The sequence below is a fragment of the Tachypleus tridentatus genome, chromosome 7 (genome assembly GCF_004210375.1).
Source record: "Tachypleus tridentatus isolate NWPU-2018 chromosome 7, ASM421037v1, whole genome shotgun sequence".
Classification (NCBI taxonomy): Eukaryota; Metazoa; Arthropoda; class Merostomata; order Xiphosura; family Limulidae; genus Tachypleus; species Tachypleus tridentatus.
The window spans coordinates 70,148,066-70,172,406 of record NC_134831.1 but is presented as its reverse complement, the minus strand read 5'-3'; the positions used below and the strand labels follow the sequence as shown (position 1 = coordinate 70,172,406).

General features: G+C 35.0%; 1 protein-coding gene across 1 annotated transcript in view; it reads right to left on the bottom strand.

Moving 5' to 3' along the window:
* The window catches only part of LOC143255925 (polycystin-2-like), a 55,018-nt gene extending 33,090 nt beyond the window's left edge, over nt 1-21,928 (bottom strand). Inside the window, exons 1-2 of the mRNA XM_076512358.1 lie at nt 21,540-21,928; nt 14,515-14,625 (exon numbers count right to left, since the gene is read on the bottom strand). Coding sequence (XP_076368473.1) covers nt 14,515-14,625; nt 21,540-21,714 — 286 coding nt within the window. The 5' untranslated portion in view covers nt 21,715-21,928. The remainder of the gene's footprint in view (nt 1-14,514; nt 14,626-21,539) is intronic.
* Nucleotides 21,929-24,341: the final 2,413 nt, after the last annotated feature.

Below are 24,341 nucleotides of genomic sequence, written 5' to 3'. Positions count from 1 at the left end.
GGAAAAGTCATATAAACAATCTCTTACAATTATTTGGAAGAGAATGAGTTATTTGAGGATTCAAAGTGGAAAAAACTATGGCACTTCTCCAGAAAACATAATCAAAATATACAACACTTGTATTTGACCTGCCCCCCAGTGGCACAACGGTCTGTCTGTGGACTAACACGCTAGAAATCGGGTTTCGAAACTTGTGATGGCAGAGCACAAATAGCTAATTTGACTAGTAATATAATATGCAAGTCCGGCATGGATAAACACAAAACCCAATAAGATTTTAAAACTTCAGTCAATATAAAACACCATAGTTACAAAAGCATAAAGCGCCCAGAAACGCATCAACAAAACCTCTATATAATTATGATAACATGCAGACCATATCCGATATACTCTTACAAAATGCTTCTAACTACTACTTGTTATAATTATAATAATAATGGTGATACCTACATGAACATTGCTCTGAAATGGGTCGGAGTAAGTGTTGTCTACTTCAATCCTCGTGTAGTATTACAATTAATATTCAACAGAAAGTATAACATCAGTACAGAAGGAAGAAAGAGATCTAAGTAACACCTGACTTTTCTAAATCAATTCAATGAGAATTAAACACCGGTCATGGCAACGAAACAAAGCGAACGAAGTATAAACAGACTTAAGGGATAAGTTAAACAGACGTTATTATTGCCGATTACCGTTTTTAATAAGAGCGATCTTCGAATAGAAAATTATTTTTCATGTGTGTAATTGTTTTCTTATGTCCTTATATGGTAATAGTTATGTATGACCAATGTTGTGTTGTAGAAAGTATTAATAGGTTGTTTGTGTTAGAGCTAAGCCACAATGAGCAGTGTCAATTGCAGGGAATCGAGCCCCAGATTTCAGCGTTGTAATTCCTTAGACTCCCCGCTATCCCACCGAGAACATATTAACAGGAAAAAGGGTGGGAATAGTGAGGTGTTATTTTTAACAAAACTGTTCATTTTGTTGTGGAAGAAAAGTATGTATTTACAATTCATTTGATATATATATTTAATTACATTCTGGGAAATATATTTGACTAAATATGCATTTTGCATGTCAATTTCTTGTTATATATGTAATTATGGACCAATTTGTGTTTTTAAAACTATTATTTGAATGTATTTTTTATGGGGTTTTTTCAGAAATTTGAGGAGAGGCCGATTTGATAGCTTGAATTTGAACATCATCAGTTGTGTTGTTTCATTTTGTTTGTTTTCAAGTGTTCACTCATTTTCTCTTTTTATTTTGTGTTTCTTGTTTTCATCTAAATCTTTTTAGCTTTATGTGTTCTGTAATAGTGTTTACTATATCTGAGTTGAGTTGTCATATGTCATGTTTTTTGGATTGAGTGTTTTGGGATATTAATACCTGCCAAATTGATAAGACGATCACTGATTATATGACATTAATCATTAAAGTATGAAGCTCTATTGATAAATACAGCATTAAATGTTCTAGTGTCTTCAAGCCAGTTATTCTTGTTATAGTAATAACCGGGTTAATTGGTTTTTATATTGAGAAAGGTGTGTTTTTAAATTAAAGTTCTACCAGATAGGTAGATGATCTCTGTCACGACACGAATATGGGTTGAAGTATATTAGGTTCAATAATATGATTGGTTTGCTTTGAATTTCGCTCAAAGCTACACGATGGTTATGTGCGCTAGCCGTTCCTAATTTAGCAGTGTAAGACTACTGGGAAGGCAGCTAGTCATCACCACCCACCGCCAACTCTCGGGCTACTCTTTTACCAACGAATAGTGGGATTGACATCACATTATAACGCCACCACAACTGAAAGGGCGAGTATGTTTGGTTCGACGGAGATTTGAACTCACGACCCTCGGATTATGAGTCGAATGCCTTAACCACCTGGCCATGCTGGGCCTCAATAATATGATGTTATAGAAAGTCTGGTAGACGTCTACCATTATAATTTGTCTTACTTTATCCAATTCTTCGTTTTTACTCTTTCAGCCATCACCTGTTTTGCTGAACTCTTTAGAGTGGTTTAATAACTTTAGTGAAGAAGTATATTTTAACAGAAGTCTAAGGAAGACAATACATACTGTTTTAAAATTGTTCAGAACAATGTCTACAAAGATATTTCCATCAAAGAAGAATATGAAGATACGCTGTAACGAAGTACTTTATTTACAAAGTAAAGTAATGTCTCTATGTTGGGAGCTTTTACATGAGCGATCTGCTCTTGTAACCATCAACTTTTAAGCTATGTGAATGATATAAAAGATTTTTATCAACACATACTATGTCACCTTTTGTATCTTTGTAGTTTGTGCTTTTTATTGAAGCAAGCCCACCATCAATGCTGACATAGACGATCATGAGAGTGAAGCAAGTCCACCATCAATGTTTTCATGTTTAAACCCTCTTTATACTAGGGTAGCTATAATGTAAACTGGTAGGTTGTTAAATTAAAGTTGTTACAAATGGTGTTTGTTTAACTTTATGGTTGTACAAATTCTTTGTTTGACTGCTTGGACCAGTGTGTGAGTTAACTGTTTTTTGCATGTCTTTAAGTTTACGCAAAAGTAGTTGAGTCAATGGACTTCACGACAGATGTATGTATTAGAGTGAACCTGTGTATATTGAATATTGTGTTGCTATCGGGTGGTACTTTTATGTTATTTTTATGTTGTGAATTTTAATTTTGTGTGAAGTAGTAATAAGGTTTGTTTGACATAAGTTAGTTGGCATTTTGTTGTTGTTGTTTTTTTATATTTGCTGTAACTTTTATAATTATCTCTATCGTTTTCCTGGCAATTTCAGCAAGTGGGTTTATCGTGTTGTTCGTGTGAGATTTTCACGATACAGAAACATAGCCATATATCTAACAGCTGGATAACTGAAATGGCTGGTACTTTTGCTTCTTTTACATTTTATCCTGTTCTAGCTTAATAGTTTTATTGTTAATGTACTTAACACCGTAAGTGTTGTCAGTTATGTCTTATGTAAGATTCCTGAGTACCGTGTGAAGTAATTTACCACAAAGTTTAAATCCATAATAGCGGAACAATACCAAATTTAAATGGACACTAGTTTTAGGTTTAAACTTTATTGTAAGTTTGTGGAATTATTTGTTTTCTTGGACATAATCATCCCATCTAGAGTTAAATAGGACATTTTTTTTTCTTTTCTGACAGGACGTCCTTAACATCCTAATACACTGAAATATAGACTCTCAGGGACACAGAGGTATATGTGCGGACTCGCAAAGCTACACAATGGGTTATCTGTGATTTGCTCACCACGGGTATCGAAATACGGTTTTTAGGAGGTTTTTAAATCAGGTAAAGTTGAAATATGTCTACTAGGTACAAAAATGCAAGCAAAGGCTTTTGTTATAAGAGGATGCATTTCAGTTTGATTTTGGAATTAAATATATCTTCTGGACAACCTTGGAGAAGTTATTTTAAATATCTATCTTCGACTATCCGTTTGATTTTGACAGTGGTTACTTACATCGTTTATTTTTCTTAGATATGTTAGTGTCCTTAAACGTTCCAGTGACCCCTTCCATAAATACTATTTGTCTGGATGGTATGGTATTTTTTTGTCCTGGGTTGTGTTTGCATGTTATGTGAATTGATTTTTGTTTTGGAAATTTGCTGTGTTTTTGTGATTAATCAACGAGAGCAAATGCAGGATCTACGTCAAGTCAAGAGCTCCTTCTGCGTGAGTATGTTCGTATATATTAGTGTTTGTTATTATTTGAATGCACTAATTATGCGAAGTGTTTCCAGACCTCTATAGAGATTGAGTACATTATACCAAAATGAGTTTAGAACGTCACCATGTCATGCAACATCTTGACAATAACCTGCTGTATATCTTCCATCACAAAACTACCTTGTCCGAAGTACATCTCTCCTCATCTAGAGCTATACATAAGCCATCTAGCATACGAGGACATCTGCAATTTTTCAGCACATGTTGCAACAATTCAATCGTACAATAATCCACAGACTATGGGTATATCGTGGAAACAGTTTGTATACACGTGATTTGTGTCGCTTTTCCAGATGGAGATCCTTCTTTATTGTACTGTAGATCCATGTGGACGTCTTTTGCGTTGACCTTTGTGTCAAGGATTCTCACTTGTTACTGAACACCACATTTTTCTTGCAATAACCCATTTCCATCTTTATACTATTTTTTAATTTTTGGATGGTCCTAGCGCCCTAAGTTGATCTATATTCAATCGCTTTTGGTGCCATTAAGTACAAGGGATATCCTATCATGTAAATAGTAAATTAGATCTTTATGATCTAATTATATGAATATTGCATTGGAAAGAGCTCCTACTTCCCCATCCTCAAAACGATGAGTTTTTTTGGTAAAAACATACTACTTACACAATGTCAAATGTCAACATTTACTTCTGATGCATGCTATTCCGCAATATTATATTGGTTGTGTTTGTCACGTGACTTTCTGATGTGCATGTGAAACTCGTTTTACTATAATCTATCAACAGCAATAGGCTCATGAAAAATGTATACTTTTTTATATTTTGGTTTGATTTTAAATCAGTTACATTAATAAGAAGAGTTATGTCTTTACCCAGCTCAGCTGTTTACTAAAAATACTATTAGTTATAATTTATCACTAGTATCATTATCAGAGCTTGAAAAATATGAAAATCTACTATAGTAGTTAAACCTATTTCATTCAGCGTGATGTTAACTTTTTTTCCATTTTTAACCCATAATTGTAAATAGGTTTGGTTGGGATGAAACCGAGTTAGTAGCTATAATAAGACCACCAAAACTATAGGCTTACGTTGTGAAGTAATAGCCGCCTCTCGGATGAGCACCTTTTTGCACGATTTTAGTCTCACTGAGGTCACAGAAAGAAAGAAAATGTGACTCGTTAATAGACAGTACTTGTTTTTAAATTGTGACACACGATCTCGGTTGTATTCTTCTATGATGTTCGATGGATGGTAAATTTAGCAGAGGATCTGAAATTGAATCCGTTTCTTTGTTTGAATTACCTTTATCGTTGAAAGATTTTATACTAGTTGCACCAAAGGACATCCACCAAGTCTACGTCAAAATTCGAGGTTACTGCTGGCCTTCTGGGGTATGCTGTTGTTGCAAGCAAAATCCTAAGATACCACGTTACTATTAACCAGACTATAGCTTTTAACCATGCAACGCATTTTCTTTTGACGCTGTCCTTTCATACATTGTGTCTTTCTGAGTGACTTCCTCGTCAAGGCATAAGAACGTTGTCTTGTTCTTGTTTTGTACTATCATAAAAGGAATTTTAAAATGCATTATTTCAGTTGTCTAAAGAACTCTGTTGGAAAAAGTTGCTTAAGAAACTATATTAAAATCAAGAGAGGACAAAAAAAAAAGAGAGAGAAAAAACTGGCTGTAATATAATGCAGGTCCAGAATATCGTATCCGAAGTTCCAATATTCTAAATTTAAAAGCTCTGAAAACAGAAGATTTTTCCGTGGAGTGTGGAGCGTCAGTATTACAGCTGACCCAACTTCACACCCACTTGACTTACGTCACTAAAGTGTGACGTGGCGGCGTAGCCCAGTAGTCTGAGTGGCACGTCAGTTATGTCTCAGCGCTCCTACTAGTCACACTTGTGTCTGCTGTTCGCTGATATATATATATATATATATAGTTTTTTTGCTTTTTAGTTTGTGACTTTGTGTTTAATTTCACTGTGAAACTGTTCCAGAGTATTTAGGTTCTATATTTACTCCACTAAGTCATTTACCGGTTTATCATTACAGCATATAAATAAACTGTAATACTAATCAGTGATGTCGAGAAACCCACTTGTTGAGAAATATATATGCAAAAATGGCTCGTTTGGGTTGAGAAAATATTTTACATAGAAGAGCGAACAACGTTTCGATCTTCTTCGGTCATCGTTAGTTACCTCTTTCTTTGTGAACCTGACGATGACCGAAGAAGGTCGAAACGTTGTTCGCTCTTCTATGTAAAATATTTTCTCAACCCAAACGAGCCATTTTTGCATATATACTGTAATACTATTTATAGTCTTTATTTATCTCGCTTAGTGTGAGTATTCATACGTTTCTCTGCAGAAATATTAATGTATTTAATTACTGTTCATTTAAGTTGGGTATGTTTAAGTTTTACCGAATGTTTTTGTTAGAAATAAAATGGTTTAGAGAATTTCTGGTATATAATTATCTCACTGTTTCACTTATTACTCTATAAATAAATTGTAGTAATAGTTGTAGTCTTTATTTAATCCACTTAGTGTGAGTATTCATACATTTTTGCAATAGTATTAATGTTTGATTCTGGGTTGCTGCCCTGGACCCTTCTGGGGTGATACATTTGTTCTAAAATCCGAAACACAACTGGGTTTCGGAAAAGGGATTGTGGATCTGTATACGTCAGTCTTACTCGTTTAAAAAAGAAAAAAAAAGGTTTCGCTTGATAGTCGTCCTTAATTCAGCAGTGAAAGACTAGAGGGATAGCAGTTAGTCATTACCACCTACCACTAACTCTTGGGCTACTCTTGTACCAACGACTAGTGGGATTGAACGTTGCCTTACAACGCCCCCTGACTGAAAGAGCAAGTGACGGACATTTGAACCCGCAACTGTCGGATTGCAACTTGAGTGTTCTATTCGTCTGGCTATATTCAACAGTAAGTGATAGAACTATGGAAACCAACTAAACAAAGAAAGTCAGGTATTCCTCTGGTTTCTACCTCAGAAGCTTCAGCTAGCGTTCTACACATAGTCCTTTTCCATACCAGTTTGTACGTAGATGTTTCTGTTTCGCCTTTTGAATACGCTACTTTCCAGGAAATCCATATAGAAAGGTATACACGCTAGCTTGAGACTTGAGAACAAAGGTTGCAACACATAGCTTTTACATGAGTAAATTTGCTCTTGTTTACGACCTTGAGACATTTCGTCAATGAGGATCTTACAACTACAAGTAGAAGTTGCATTGAATTTTTGAGAAAAAGTGTTACGTCAAAATACCCTAGTATGAAAAAAAGATATATTCTGTACTAGTTATAAAAAGTTGATATTCTTGACTATTTCAGTAATTACAGTGATTGTAAGAACGCAGTTGGAATGGTTAACAAACTTATCTCCTGAAACTGAAATATTAAATAAAATGAAAACATTAATAATATTTCCAAATAAATAAAAACGGTTTGTGGTACACTCTTCCCACGTCACTAAAGTCTACACCTTAGGCCATCCAAAAAGGGGGTCGAAAACCGCCTGGAGAAGTTACCTGTTTTAATTATTCGCACCGCATGACGTCACATAAGGAACGCTTAACGTTGCAATTGGTAAAACGTGTGTATGCGATGAACCACGAGAAGAATTATGCACTCTGTAAGCTACAACACAACATGACATATGAACTTCAAAACCAAGAAATAAAAATATTTGTAACTCTTAATTATGGATTTATTTACTCTTGAAACAGAACATTTTCGGGGACTCTGCGCATGTACGTTGATATACAACACATTGTATGTATAAGTTTTCTATCTCATTAGAGACAATGGGTTCATTAAATTCCGTTTCCACACATAATATGCTTTAAATTAAAAGGATGCATTTATTCAAATGACAGGTATAAAAAATGGGATGTGGGAAAAGAATGGCAAATTCTTCATCTTATTAGAAATTAAATTAATAAATCTAGCTTTATAGTCACTTACCAGTTACTTGTTTCCGTTCCTTCACACATTCTGTGTGAACACTAAATCCTCTTGGTGATTCAATGTAACCTTTTTTTTTACATTTGGTAATAGGGAAAACTTAACTATTTGTAAACATACAGATATATTAATTTCAAAACTTATACATGCATAAATGAAACAAATGAACTTACACATGTTATATTAGGTATTAATCACAATATGACATAAATTCAAGCTGAGTTTGAAAACGGTTCCGTGGTACTGTTACTGCGAAGCTCATTTAAGGTTTATAACGAACTAGGTGATGTTTTATAAATTAACTCTATCTCAGAACAAAATGGAACAAAAGAACGTCTGTCAAAATTTTAAACGGTAATTTATAATACAAAAACAAAATTTATAGCACGTTTTGTTTCACTTGACATGAACTAAAAGCAAGAATGATGTATTTGTTGAACCATACCAACAACGAGCAGAAAATGTTGAAGTGCATTTAACTGCATATTGATCTCAACAATTAATTTTATAAAGTTTTCTTTTAGTGTTAGTTCTAGATTCGGGCCTAACCAAGACGTCATACACATCAGTAATCACGAGTAGTATGAAATAGTTGTATAAAGATGATATTTATTTATTATCTCTATTGGTGGTCTCTGTTGTATTTAAGTTATAATATACAATGTTGTGTAAAGCCAAACTCGTTGAAAACGAAACCTAAGTAATATTTTCACTTTTCAGCAGAGAAAAATCATAAATATGAGTACTCAGACACTAAGGGTATTTTATTTATTATAAGCTATCGACGAATAATCCTATTAACAAGTAATTAGCTGTTCTTGACGTTACAGTTCGAAGTTTGTTCCCTGCGCTGAGCACAAAACAAATAACCCATTGTGTAGCTGTGTCTGCTCAGGGGTTGAGTAAAAATAATCACCAACAGGTCATCAGTTACTGCTAGTAGTGATATCGTATGTTATGACTAACCTACCACGAGGAGCGACTTATAATAAACTTTCGAAATAACAACTGCGAGTGGCATTGGTTTTCAATCTGAAAAAAAAAAAAAATAGTTACGTTGTTAACAAAGTGAAGGAATAAAGCTTTTTGTTCTTACATATTTGTGGTCTGGTTAGCCTAAGTAAAATAAAATCTGGTTTGTTATTTTATGAACACCTCTCATGTACTTTTTGTTTTTCAAAATAATATTAGTAAATTCCTCACCATTGCACAGATGGTGGAATAACAGAGAACAAACAGCTACAAGTTAGGAATGTATTTGGATTCTGGCAGACAATATATCTTTCCAAGGATGTATAGGATTAATAGCAAATAATTCCTATCAGTACAAAACCGAGAGATGTTACAGTAATAATTCAGGTGAATTCCATATAGTAGCGAATAAAAACCTTCTTTCCAGTAATGTTTGAGATTATGAGTACAAGATGTATGGGACAAAAACTTTTTTTTTTACAGAAATTAAATTTACCCTTTCTTGTACATATCTTGCTTTTTTCATATTTTTTGTAAAAATATCATATTTAATAATATTGTATTTTAATTATACTTGATTACAATAATATTAGGCTTATTATATTTTTAAAATTATATTCCTTACTCAGTCCCATAAGGTTCTTCAAGAAAAGAATGTACAATAGTACTTCAACCATATTATGTTCGTCATATCCATTTCCAAGGACGTATTTGGAACCCAACAAACACGGTCCTTGTGTAATATTATATATGTGAGCCAGTTATCATAGTAACAACTGCTATCTGCGCTAACCGTCCGTAATTTAGCAGTGTAAAACTAGAGGGAAGACAGCTGGTTAAGGCGTTCGACTCGTAATCTGATAGTCGCAGGTTCGAAACCCTGTCACATTAAATATGCTCGCCCTTTCAGTCGTGTGGGCGTTATAATGTGATGGTCAATCCCACCATTTGTTGGTAAAAGAGTAGCCCAAGAGTTGAAGGTAGGTGGTGATGACTAGCTGCCTTCCCTCTAGTCTTACACTGCTAAATTAGGGACGGCTAGCGCAGATAGTCCTCGTGTAGCTTTGCGCGAAATTCAAAACAAACAAACAATTAACTGTTCTTCTAAACCTTAATATATTCGATTGATTATTGTGAACGTTATTTCTGCACTTCATAATACACTTAGATTTTTCACTTTTGTTTTACAATCCGACAAGATATTCTCAGAAAAAAGCTCCCCCCCAAAGTCTAAATCTTTACACTCACCTGTTTTCATAGCACTAAAAGAAAAATATTTGATGTAAAATAAACATCAACTCTGTGGAAGCGGATAAACTGTTTCTATCGTGCACAAAATAGCATTTATGTCATTATTACGTTTATAAATAATAAAATAACTTCAGATATGCTAATAGTATTTAATAGCTTCGTGTATAGTATTCGAAATTAAGGTGTTCTGCAATCGAATTTTCGAGTATTCTATGGCCAAAGGTGGACTTGTGAGGAATCACGAACTCTGTGAAAACACTTTTACTAGTCACGTCCCCCACCAAGATTATATACAAAAGTGACAAGACAATAATGGTAAAGAGAAATAAAAGTACCGCCGTACTTCTACAAAGTGAAAGTGTTTGTCTGGAAAAAGATTTCGAAAATGATAAGTAGTCAATCAAAAGTTACAGACTATTTCAATGCATAAATTATTACAAAATATACTCGCTGTATTGTTATGTTGAGTTCAAACCGTTAGAGGATTTCTCTCCCACTGTTTCCTTTTGTAGTATTTGAAAAAAAAAAGTATTATCTCTCTTTTGGCTTAAAAAGATAAATAGTTTTAGTTTATCTCTCTCATTTACACATATTCAGTGAATGTATTTTATTTATTAAGCAGTTAATCTGATTATGGAATATTGTAACATTTTTCTCGAGCATGTCACTCATTGTGGAGGGTCATTTCCCTTTGGTATCACTGAGCTTTCCTGGGAAAGTATCACTAGATAATTCCTTAGTTCTGTATTGGTATATTCTCGAGTGGCGCCTGTCGAGTTGGAGTATAGTAACGTCTTGTGATTGTGTCCTCCGTATTTTAACGTATTGGAGGACCAGGTGAGGTAAGCAGCAATTTCATTTTAGTATAACCGATTCCAATGTAATATATATATATATATACAATGGATAACTCTCTCAGTCTAAATCAAACTTTCTGAAGTTTAAACTTCAGGTTCGCATCTGAGGTTGAACTCTTACACATTCAATATATTATGTAGTCATTACCTGTACAGAATAGTTTTTTTCTTGCTACACAGGTAAGTAATGTTCATTTACGCATTATTTTATATTGTACCCAGTCTCGTTTCTTTCAACTAGGTTAGGCTAGTGCTTTGTGAGATATCTCCAGTTATCTATCCGTACTTTACTCAAAAGTTATTAGTTTACCTGATAATACGTAATAACAATTATCTAAAAAAATACACTCACACACAACGAATATTTTGAAACAAGTAGAGTTTCTGAGGTCAGTCTAAGTTTGTTTTTTATAATATACATCATTCAAATTATATATATATATATATATAAAAATAAGAATATTTTCATGATTGGATACGAATGAGTTGTATACAGTGTACGACTCGCAAAAATTCCATCCGTGTTTAAAGCAGCCGTAGTGAAAGGGTTAAATATTATTGCAGTATTTTCAGGTAAAAGTGAAACCGAGAAGTTTTTGGTGTTTTGTTGAATTTTGCGCACACCTATACAATGGTTATCTGCGCTAGCTGTCCTTAATCATTTAGTGATAGATTAGAAGGCAATCAGCTAGTCAGTACTACCCGTTGCTAAATCATGAGCAACTCTGATCAAACAGTGGGATTTGACCGCAACTCTTATAACTCGTTCAACTGCGGAGCACAGTTACTTTGTTTTGAGACAGCTAGTCATTAACACTCTCCATCAACTCTTGAGCTGTTCTTTTACCAACGAATAGGGGAATTGACCGTCACACTATAACGCCCCCATGGCTTAAAAGGAGAGCATTTTCGGTGAGATATGGATTCGAACCTACGACTCTAAGATTGCAAATCGAGCACCCTAACATCTGGTCATATAAACAAATGGAAACAGATTGTCCTGTGGTAAAACGTTACTCTATTACAAAATTGTAATAAAAGTAGTATTCTAAAGTTAACTTTAAAAGGTTATGACGATGAAAGCTGAAATTATATTCAAACACCAAGCTTTCGATAGGCAAAGTGGGGAAGCCAGTAATGTAGGGATTTTGTTCTTCATGTAAACTCGAGACGGCTTATTCTGCTATGTGACCATGAGCCGGATCAATTGATATGTCCACTTCCATCCTCTATTTCAGCAGCTAACCCTACATAACTTTTTTTAACGATAATTTGTTCGTAATATTTGTTTTTGACAAGATAAACTTGCCCACAATCATAGTTCAATATATCTTATCCGCGCTGTTACAATACACTTCACATGTACGAAGTAGCACAATTAATATATATATATATCACTCAGTAAAGCATCCCTCTGACCATATAATACATTATTACTTTCATTTCATTAGTTACACAAATACAGATCGATAGAGTCAAACAGCTGTAAAATACATTATTTCTTTCTAAGCTACTAATGAAATATCTAGTCAGATATCTTTTAGAATTATGATAGAAAAATATTTTATGTACTCGTTGTATTTAATCACAAAGCTCTCTGTTTTCGCCCACTACGGGTATCGAAATCCGGTTTCTAACGTTGTAAGTCCTCAGACATGCCGTTGTGCCAGTGGAGAGGGGACGTAACAAAAGTATGACATGTTCAGAAGTAAAATCTTTTCATCATCATATCTGCAAGTTTTCAGTAAATGTGATATAGAAACTAATTAATATCACGCTGGGCCCAGCATGGCCAGGTGGCTAAAGGACTCGACTCGTAATCTGAGGGTGGCGAGATCGAATCCCCGTCACACCAAACATACTCGCCCTTTCAGCCGTAGGAGCGTTATAATGTGACGGTCAATCTTACTATTCGTTGATAAAAGAGCAGCTCAAGAGTTGGCGGTGAGTGGTGATGATTAGCTTCCTTCTCTCTAGTCTTACACTGCTAAATTAGAGACGGCTAGCGCAGATAGCCCTCGTGCAGCTTTGCGCGAAATTCAAAACAAACAAACAATACCACATTGGTAAACATGGAAGGTGGAGTTGACGGAATATGTCACCTTAGCAACGGCTAAAATTAAATGAATAAAAAGCTTTTCCACTTTGATCTGAAGTTACATTAGTGAAAATCGAAAACTCCAAAACTGTTTGCGTGATACATTCAGCGTTGTTTTGGTTTAACTTGTAGTAAGCAAGCAAAAACGACGCATAGATAAAAAGAAAATAAACATTAAATGTATGCTTTCAGCTGACGTCTGCAAATAGTACAACATATTAATAAGCATACAGACTGGTGTTCCTTAAGGTTTTGTATATCAATAATATATCATCTTCGTTAATACCATTCCATTTTTTTCTTATTTTCTGACTTACCACTCACTCACGTTCCGCAATATGCAGATATAATATTGTTACCTGGAACACTCACGCAATCCCTTCGTTGTTACTGTAAAGATTTAAACTTCTTTTGATAATATTACTTGTTGGTTTGACCTCTGACTTTTACCTATCATGAAAGTCGAAGCAAAAAATATCGAACAATTTTTAAATGTTGAACTCCATCCAAACAAACAACACCAAATGACGTTTTTCATAACTGTTGAATCTCTAGATGTCGCATTTCACAGCATATTTGTTTGGAACCAACGTGGTAATTCGCCAGTTACGAAACTCAGTAAAATAATCAAATGTAGGTAAAATTGGAAACTAGTTTCTAGTTTGTTGTAACTACTCTTCCATTTTCTTATTTGTGGCTTCCCAATGACACAGCGGTATGTCTTCTGACTTACAAAGCTAGAAACCGTATTTCGATACCCGTGGTTGGCAGAGCACAGACTGTCCATTGTGTAGGTTTGTGCTTACATACAAACCAACATATACTTATTTGTGCGGATTTAATCAGTATACTCATGGATTACGAAAGCACAACGACATGTAATGTACTTAACTTCGCTTTTCAACAACTTCAATCTAAAAAAAAAAACACTTATAGAACTTTCTTTTTGGCTTCAAACACTTCTGTTTACTATCTTACCAAAATATTTGGATCTTCTCGTAAATTCTCGTATTTTCAACTACCCTTTTCCTTTAATAAAAAGGCTACCAATTGATATCTACTCTTAGCACATTTATCAACTTCTGTAACAGTAACCCATATGTGTTGGCATGAGATATTTCTCACCCTATTAAAATTAGTTTTACTAAAGGTAAAACGATCTCATTTTAATTACATTAAATATTTAAAGAAGGATTATTATATTTGGCAACCGTGAGTATTCTGAAAAAAAACACAACCAAGATCTGAAAATCAGACAGTTGACTTTATTGCCATTTCAGAAAATAAGTATATTAACAAATAAACCCAGTAAGAATAATCATTAAGTGAACATTCGTCGACAGTTGCAGGATCTCACCGAAAAATCAAAATTAGTACCAGTACGGCCTTTCAACTGTTTTCAATATCACTTTAATATTTTAGCATGCACTTGAATTTCTCTAATCACACTAAAACAATAGTGAACAAACTCACGCTATATATTTCAAAATCTACAGTATAAAACACAATAAAGAATGGTATTTGTTGATGTTATTTCAACCGATTTCTGACAACCATTCTACGGAAAAATGAAGAGCTAGAGCCTAAAATGTCTAATACTCACAGAAGCAGAGAACTGCTACAAAGATGATGTAGATGAGCAGCTCACGCAACGTTGTCTTTATAAACCATTCCTTGTCTTCGGTCGTCGCCATTTCTCGTGTCCTCCAAAATCCTAAAGATAACCAAAAAGAGAAGTTATACTTGTGAGGATCAATCTCGCCATTTAAGATTAGTCGTGTAAACGATAGATGCTGGTTGGTTATTGCTTTTCCTTTGTCACTGGCTTGGTAGTTAAGAAACTCGAGTCGCACTCCGTGGGTCGCCCCTTTTAGCTGTATGGACGTTATAACGTGATGGTTAAGTTCACTATGCTTTTGTAGAATAGTAGCCCAAAAGTTAACAGTGGGTGGTATTGACTAGCTACCTTCTCTCTATTCTATAACTGCAAAATTAAGGACGGCTAACACAACGAGCCCTCGTGTAGTTTTGTGCAAAATTCAAAGCAAACCAAACCAAAGCTAATTTTAAAGTTGGAATGACCATAAATGAACCTTAGGGAGTCTGTCTCTGATCTAACCTTTTAGTCCATTTACCCAAGTGTTTTATAAAGTTCCGTTCAGGTTGTATGTTTTGTTATAGCAATGCTACAATGGACTATGTGCTGTGTCCATAAAGTGGAATCGAACCCCTTATTTTATCGTTATAAATCTGGAGACCTGTTTAGGTTGAACGTACCTAATACCAATACGTCAGAAGTCGCATCAATGGATAAAACAAGATTCTATTTATCTTAAAATAACAAAAGAAGATCTGATAAACGTCGAAATGTTACCTTGGTAATGAGAATTTTATTTTAAAATGACATCCGGAAAACTTCATTCTAATGTACATGAATAAAAATAAAAAAACAGAGTCACTAGATTTATCAAGTCATTTGTCATTAACAGTTTCGTTAATACATTTGTTTACACAACCTCATGGACCGGCATGGCCAAGTGGGTTAAGGCGTTCGACTCGTAAGCTGAGGGTCGCGAGTTCGAATCCCCGTCGCTCCAAACATGCTCGCCCTTTCAGCCGTGGGGCATTATAATGTGACGGTCATTCCCACTATCCGTTGGTAAAAGAGTAGCCCGAGAGTTGGCGGTGGGTGATGATGACTAGCTGCCTTTCCTCTAGTTTTACACTGCTAAATTAGGGACGACTAGCGCAGATAGCTCTAGAGTAGCTTTGCGCGAAATTCTAAAAAACAACAAACAAATAAACACACCCTGACAAAAACAAACTACGATTTAATTTCGTATAAAAATATGTAGATTATTTTCAGTCCTCCGCTGTGTCAGCATTAAGTTTATAGGCTTGCATCGTTGAAATCAGGTGTTCGATTCCTATCAGTAGACCTAGCAGATAGCCCAATGTGACTTTGATATCAAACAAAAAGTCTTATTGTAGCCATGAAGATATGTCTGATAGTTAGAACTGTTTTGAAATGTTTATATTCGGACGCAAAAATTAAATAAAATATTATCCATTTATAAAATCAGTAGTGCATTTCATATGTTTAAAAATTAAAACTTTCGCATTATGGCCGAAATCAGCATTAACAACATATAACTTTTGGCGCTGTAACTTATGATTGGGCAAGAAAAAGAAATTATGAAGTCCAGTCTATCATACAGCATATAATATGGCTCCATTTTGTACACGCAGAACTTTAAAATAAAATCTCTTTTTATTAAGTTTCGAAGTCACAATATTTCACCACCACCTGTTCCTCTTCTGCGCGATATGGTGTATATGTGGAGATTCGTTCAAACCCACTCTAACATTTATACTGACTGACAGCTCCAAATTATACTTAATCAATATGGTGTATATGTGGAGATTCGTTCAAACCCACTCTAACATTTATACTGACTGATAGCTCCAACTTATACTTAATCAATATTCGTGGTCCTTCTGTTGGAGACAGGGGTGGTTAATTGCACATAGTATTAATAGGAATAATAAAGGACAGGGGAGATTTAGTGCACTTTATGCGTTTCAAAGCCGTTCGTAGAGTTTTAATGAAAAATTAAAAATAACTAAAATAAACCACGTGCTTGCAATAACGAGGCAATAAACCGTGAGTTTTTCAAATCCTTTTATCCATATTAAACGTCTATGTTGCTTAGGTAATTTTTTTTTCATAGATAGTTGGATATGCAAAAAAATGTTCTCCTGCATGTTTCTATGTCTACGTATTTCCTTTCGTTAACCCATTTCCTCTCGTACATATGAAAAAACGTTTAATATTATTATTTATATTTCTGGCATGTGAATATCCTTATACGGAAAAAAAATATTTCTTTTTTGTCTTCTCTGTTCGTGTTGTTCGGTAGCGTGTTGTTGTTTTTTTTTAGTTTGCGGTTCAAAGCTGCTTATACTTAACATATATGTATATTTTGTTTATATTCAGATAAACAATTTGTTCTGTAAACTATCGATTATCTTTGAATGTTTTCGTTGCACTACTTCAGACCGCAGAGACACTGCTAACCATTCAATAGGATTCTCTGTACGCGTTGCACGTAATGGTGATTCATGTTTTGTTATTATTATCAGATTCATTAAATGTTTTGTACGTGATAACGTTCAACATATTCCTGTCAAGTCAGATCAACAACCAGTCATACTGAAACTACAAAGGAAACTTTGTCGCATACAAAAGAACAGATAGATTTATTTATTGTTTACTTGTTTGTTTGTGTTGAATTTTGCGCAAAGCTGCACGGGGTTATCTGCACTAACCCTCTCGAATTTAGTAATGTAAGACTGGAGGGAAGGCAGCTAGTTATCACCACCCACCGCCAACTCTTGGGCTTCTCTTTTACCAACGAATAATGGAATTGACCGTCACATTATAACGCCCCCACGGCTGAAACAGCGAGCATGTTTGATGCGACCGGGATTCGAACCCGCGACCCTCGGATTACGAGTCTAACGTCTTAACCCACCTGGCCATGCCGGTCCTCTACATACATGCAACACAAGAATATTATATTTCTTGGTCTCGAAATTCAGGAAGGTTCTGCATATATACATATAAAAATTGACCATTGTGAACATCAGAACTAAACTCTGGTGGATTAAAATTAAATCTATAATCAATCTATTTTGTCAAGCTGAAACTAGAAAAAAAAAACTTATCGGTTTGAAAAAGAAAGCGTTGTAAATTAAGTCAGAATCAAAATCTGGTGGGTTAACTGATCCAGTTTGTTGTGCTGAAAACACAAAACGAGCCCTGTCGCGATGAAAATGTCAGAGGAAAAAAATCTATGGAGTTAAAATCAGATAAACAAGCAGTCCAGTTTGACACACTGAAACGAGAAGAAGTTTGGAACTTACTGATAGGAACTGGCAAGAAAATGTTTTCGACTTAGGTTAGAGCCAAAGTCTGTCAAGTTAAAACCAGAAGAATAATCAATCGAGCTTGTCACACATGTGTAACACCAGCAAAAAACAAAAAAACATGTGTTGGAACTACAATAAATTATTTTCTATTAAAGCAAACACAATACTGTCGAGTGTAAATTGAATCAAATCAGTCTTGATGAAGGTACATCAACAGCCTCTCATACTGAAAACTAAACAAGTGCGTTATACGTTTAAACTCAATATCTTTCTAGAAACGTCTGAGAAGTTTCCTAAAGTTAGTGAAAGCGAATCGCAATATCACCTCAAACAGGGCGTAGATTTTTTACACCCGATGGAGGGGGAAGATTTTGCAACCACTTATGTGGTCTCTTCAATTTGCAAATTGGTAATCTTTTTGATTACGTGAACCTGAAAGCTATAAACATGCAGTCACAGAGTAATCATGTTGCCACGATACTTACATGTACACTTAGGCCTACTGACTGATACTTACAAACTATCGCTCAGATCGAAAAGCTTAGAAGCACACCTATATTAAAGATGTACATTTCGGCGACTGAAAAGCCTATATCTAGGCCTAATTATGTAATTCGATTGGTAAGAACACGAGAATCACAAGAACAAACACACAATTTGTAGGCCTGTGATGCAATAAAACAATTCAACAGACCAAACTGTAGGGGATGATTGTATGCATCATACCCCCCACCTAAAATGAAGGGGGGATGTATGCCCTCCATCTCCCCAGGATCTACGCCTCTGACCTCAAAGAAACATCATGCCCCCTCCCCAGTGGCGGACTAACAACGCTAGAAACAAGAACAACTGCTTGATATGTTGAAGCTAGAATGCTAAACCTAACCTTCTGAAACACAAATGACTATCTGCTGTACTAAATCAATACCAGTCCTATTGACACAAGAACTATTTACAGTACTTAATTGCTACCAGTTCCATTGGCACAAAGACAGTCTCTAATACTTAATAACTACCACTCATATTGAAACAAGAACAACCATCGGCCGTAATAATTCAATAACTACCAGTCCTATTGGTACAAAAACAAACTGTAGTACTTAATAACTACCTGTTCTATAGATACAAAAACGATTTGCAGTACTTAATAACTACCAGTCATAATGAAACAAGAACAATTATCTTTCGTGTTAAATAAATTAATGTATATATATATACATATTACTGCAGAATGATTGCATTAGAATAAATTGTCATACTGAGATTAGGACACCTAATAATACACGCAAAAATAAATTCTAAGACCGGTAAATGATATTAAATTGTGTTGAGCTAAAACTACAAAAACCTTTATGCTAAAAGTAGAAAACCGTTTACATCGTAACAAAACTATACATGAAATGGGTAAGGAGTAGCCTAGCGGTCAATGTGCTCGAACTAAGATTCCAATAGTTTGCAGTTATGTTACTGCCAAAAAAAGACCATGAGCTCTGCGAACGTGTGAGTGCTTTAAGAGTAAGAGTCTAATCCCAATATTCGATCAGCTCTGAGAAGATCGAGTTGTCTTCACTTCCCTTTAGTATCTTAGTTTAAAATTAGGAGCGTCTGTGAACATTCTTTTGTGTACCTTCACTCGAAAAATTCTGAAGAAAAACAGAAAAAAACAACATTATCTATCTAAATTTAGGAAACTTACTATGTTGCTCTGAACCCGCATAAGAAATTACGAAATAAAGTAAATGACAACTTGATAGCCTATGATAAATGAAAAGTAAAACACTTTCACATCTGTAATTTTTAATACACAATATACTTCAAAAACCAAGTTATATAATTGTCACGCAAAAAACGTCCTTTAGCGAAAAGCTAAATAAATAACCATGTCTTGTTTGCTTTTTGTTTTGGAATTTCGCGTAAAGCTACTCGAAAGCTATCTGCGCTAGCCATCCCTAATTTAGCAGTGTAAGATAAGAGGGAAGGCAGCTAGTCATCACCACACACCGCCAACTCTTGGGCTACTCTTTTACCAATGAATAGTGGGATTGACCGTCACATTATAATGTCCCCACGGCTGAAAGAGGGAGCATGTTTGGTGCGACCGGGATTCGAAACCGCGACCCTCAGATTACGAGTTGAACGCTTTAACACGCTTGACCATGCCGGGCCTATAACCATCTCTATTGGCAGAAAAGTGGCTATACCAGGGTGTCACTTTTCACAGTTAGAAGTATAGTCTAGGTACTCAGAACGTGCGTGTAAATATTATTATAACTAAGTCTAAGGATCGAATCAGAAGCAGTACTATTATCTTTACATTTCTAAGTTTTCGAATTTGTGAGATCAGAGTGTCATAACAAACATCTGGCGAGTACAACTCAGGTTATCAACTTGTTTTGTTCATGCTGAAATCATGGCGTGACCCGTCAAGTTCGTATTATCATACGTTTGTGTGAAGTTGCAAATTCGTGGCAGTTTTCCAAATCGCATGGACAGAAAGCAACTTTAGAAATAACCATCGTGTTTAGAGTAGTAACTGTATAATTTAAAGAATTATTCCGGACAATGAACAGAATCTCAAAAAAGTCGATTACCAAAACAGTAAATTTGTATTTATGACAAAATTACTAAGCCTATCTGTCACCGTTACAAAACTACTAATCTTATCTGTCGCCGTTTCAAATTACACACTGTCGGACAACTCACCAACCACAATAAGTGATGGGCCTATCACTCTTATAAGGCACCCGCAGAGTAAATAAAGTGCTAGGAACACTTTTTTTAGCACAAGGTTTCGAATCCAGCTCGGCATCTCCGAAATTCAGAGCTCTACCAAAAGCTAACTTTACATTATCGAAACACGGAAGTTAACTGAACTACAACGAGAAAACGAATGTTTTCTCATCACTTATCATAAATAAACGATAAAAAATCTCTCTACCACAGGTCACTTTTTGTCATATCTCACAATGTCATTCTGATGGGTTTGTTTGTTTGTTTTTTTAATTTCGCACAAAGCTAATCGAGGGATATCTGTGCTAGCCGTCCCTAATTTAGCAGTGTAAGACTAGAGGGAAGGCAGCTAGTCGTCACCACCCACTGCCAACTCTTGGGCTACTCTTTTACCAACGAATAGTGGGATTGACCGTCACTCTGATGGGAAATGAAAGTAAAAGGATTTGTTTCTTTAATGCATTTGTTTTTGAAATATAAATCCTATTTAAATGCTCTGTATTTTAGATAAGACTTCTACGAACATTACCCAGTACATGTTCATGCAATTTTAATAATTTTAACTTTTGTAATTAATCAGTTATATATATTTATATTTATGATATTTATGATATTTATATTTCCAACTTTTTTAGAATTTATATGCGTAAGTAAAAGGTTAAGAAAAATAACTTTAGAAATGTTCATTAAATGGTGGGTAATTTAGAACAAATAACAATAAAATTGAGTATAAGATCCAGGTAATGTAATTCTTTATACTTGATATTCAGTAATTCTTAATTTTAAATAAAACTGATGAAATGGCTAAATTACACGATGTATTTTAGTCTCTCACTTATGAACTCAAGGACAATTATAATGAGTGTTGTAAGTGTTTGGAATCAATGTTTTCTTTATTAATTTAATTTGCAAGCATCATATTAGAAAGAGTACATACAACAAAAAATATCAGACTTCATTACTTACCTTTCCGAAACCTATACCAACAACCTGACCGTTGCGCCTCTGGAACGATGTCCACTTCTTTCACCTCGACACAGGCTGGGTCATCACCTAGGTCGTAACGAGAGGTGGGTCCGCCCTCAGTAGTCCACGCACTAAGGGGACGTTTATCGGCAAAGCTACTGGCCGGGTTACTCATCTCTCCGTAGAATATGTATACCTACCTCTCTTTGAAAATATACAGTATACAGAAGTAGTTTGTAAACCAAAAACTTTAACTCTCCTTTTTAAATCAACTCAGTATTTTGGGCAACAACAAAGAAAAGATGTTAAAAGTTTTACTACTGCCACTGATTTCAAAGTGTTCTCAAATTAAGCTTTGTCGTCAACTAAACTATTCAGTATAACCCACTATTCCTACTTCTATCCCTTCAAGTGACGTTATGTGTAACGAGTCACTGATTGGTGACATTAAGAGCACGTGTGCTTGATTCTCTTTAAGATAAAAGCAATACATAACGTCAGTTAACTAAAAATGCTATAACGGCTTATTCGTATAGACGTGGATTGGCTGTAAAAATTAATTAAAATAAAAGGCTCGTTTCCGTTATTAACATTAACGGAATAAAAAGCTTTCTGGTCGTTTGATTGTCATGTGATCAAATTTGATATATATTATTCCGAGTGCATGTATCTCGCTAGAATAGTGGTGACTTATTCGTAATATCGGTTTCAGTGTGAGCATAAGGTTAATCATAAGCTAATTCTTCCTCGTTTTTGTCTTTATCTTTAATAAGCTTTAGGTTAAAAAAAATTATCCCAATTCCTTTTCGACTTTCTCTAGCAGTTCAATCTCCATTTTCACTCCTCATTTGAAAGTATAAACTTTAATAAACTACTTTAAATTTGTCATTGCAACACAAAAAGTTAAGGTACCAAATACCACTGCTCTGTGACCTATTCTGAGGTGAAATGGTGATGTTTATTCATTAGCGTACCGGGCTGTAAATCTAAACCTCCGTTGTTCGCGTCCCGTTATCACCAAAACAAATCTCCCACCGCACTGTAGGGACTTAATCATATTATAATATTGATGTTCGAATCACGTTGCTCCATCTGACAAGAAAAACTCAAGAGTTGGGGTGGGGAAGGGGCTGATATCAAAAAGTAGTTGGCTAGCGCAGACAACCCTCGTGCTGCTTCGCGCGAAATCTCACAAAACTTTCTTTATTCACCACTTACACGTGGTATTTGTTAAAAATATTTACACAAAGCACATGCACTATCTGCGTACAGCTGGTCCAAATTTTAAACTCATATACTACAGGAATGGCAACTGGTAAGCAGCATTTGCCGCCACAAGGGCTTCGTCCGAATCTTTGAACCAAATACTAGGATTGACGCTTACTTCTGTAACGCACTCCCAGCCAAAAATCCGGAACATATCTTGAGGCATCACATTTTGAACATAAAACTTTTCGATCTAAAGCCCAACACGCTAATCACTAAGCAACAATCAGCCCAGTTTTTAAAATAGTTGCGCGAAATTACATGAAGTTAAGGCTACCAAGTCACACAAAGTATCACAGTTAATTGTGTCTACACAGTAATAAATATTAATTTATTATATACATGTATATGTTTCAAACAATATCAAAAGTATATAATAAATGAATTTCTAATAATTTTTTGCTGCAGTATGTCCGCATTAGATCTAAATTCTATCACGATTTCGAACCACCGATTCACATGTTTATCTGAATGTTTCAAAGCTACACGGTCATAAACTCCACAAAACTGGGAGATTCACCCAAAGGTTTGGCTTAGCTTGGATAAGGAATGTGAAAAATACATTTTGTTGAAAAAAACGTAGAGGGTAAAAAGTTAATAGATGTTAAACGTAGAAAATTTAGTCCAAGCGTTTACTTACATACGTCATCAAGAAAATTCCCATCACTTAAGTTTATCCCGAATTGTTTATTTGTTTCTTTTTTAATTTTGCGCAAAGATACGCAAGGGATATCTGCACTAGCCATTCCTAATTTAGCAGTGTGAGAGCAACCACTGTCAACTTTTGGGTTACTATTTTGCCAATAAATAGTGCGATTGATTGTTACATTATAATGCCACAAACATGTTTGGTGTGACGAGCATTCCAATAAGAGGCCTTCCGATTACATGTCGAGCGCCCTAACCACCTGATCATACCGGGCTTTTTCGTCAAAGACCACACAATCTGGTTCAGTTGTCTCTCAGTTCTTCTCTGCTATGTTATTACAATACAGGTTGGTGATAATTTTACTTATGCTACGCTGTTGGTTACCACAGTCATACGCAAAGCTTTAAATTATTCTCTCTGTCCGTCACTAATTCAATTACTTTAACACACAACTGATAAAACGAATTATTCTCTACTCTGCTATTATAGTGCAATCTGTGATAATTTCACTTTAAAGGTCGCCATTATACGCTCTTTATATGGCTAATCTTACAAGTTTGCAGCCTAGATCTGTCTAATTAACTCAAACTACATGTCGTACGCCTATTTATAGCCTGACCGAGATCTAGGACGTTCTACAGGCCTAAAAATGTTCTAATAACATCACACAATAATACAACAAGTACTGAACCACAACAGTTGAACTACAAAATGTACGATTCGCAAACAGTTACGCAAACAAACCTACAATAAATTATCGCTTATAGAAATAACCAAACTAGCACTAACATCGAACTTAAAATGAAACAGTCGTGTATAGCAGTACACATTGGTAGTAAGATTGTAACGTTACTCGAACTTAGACCTTTAAATTATACATAGATATT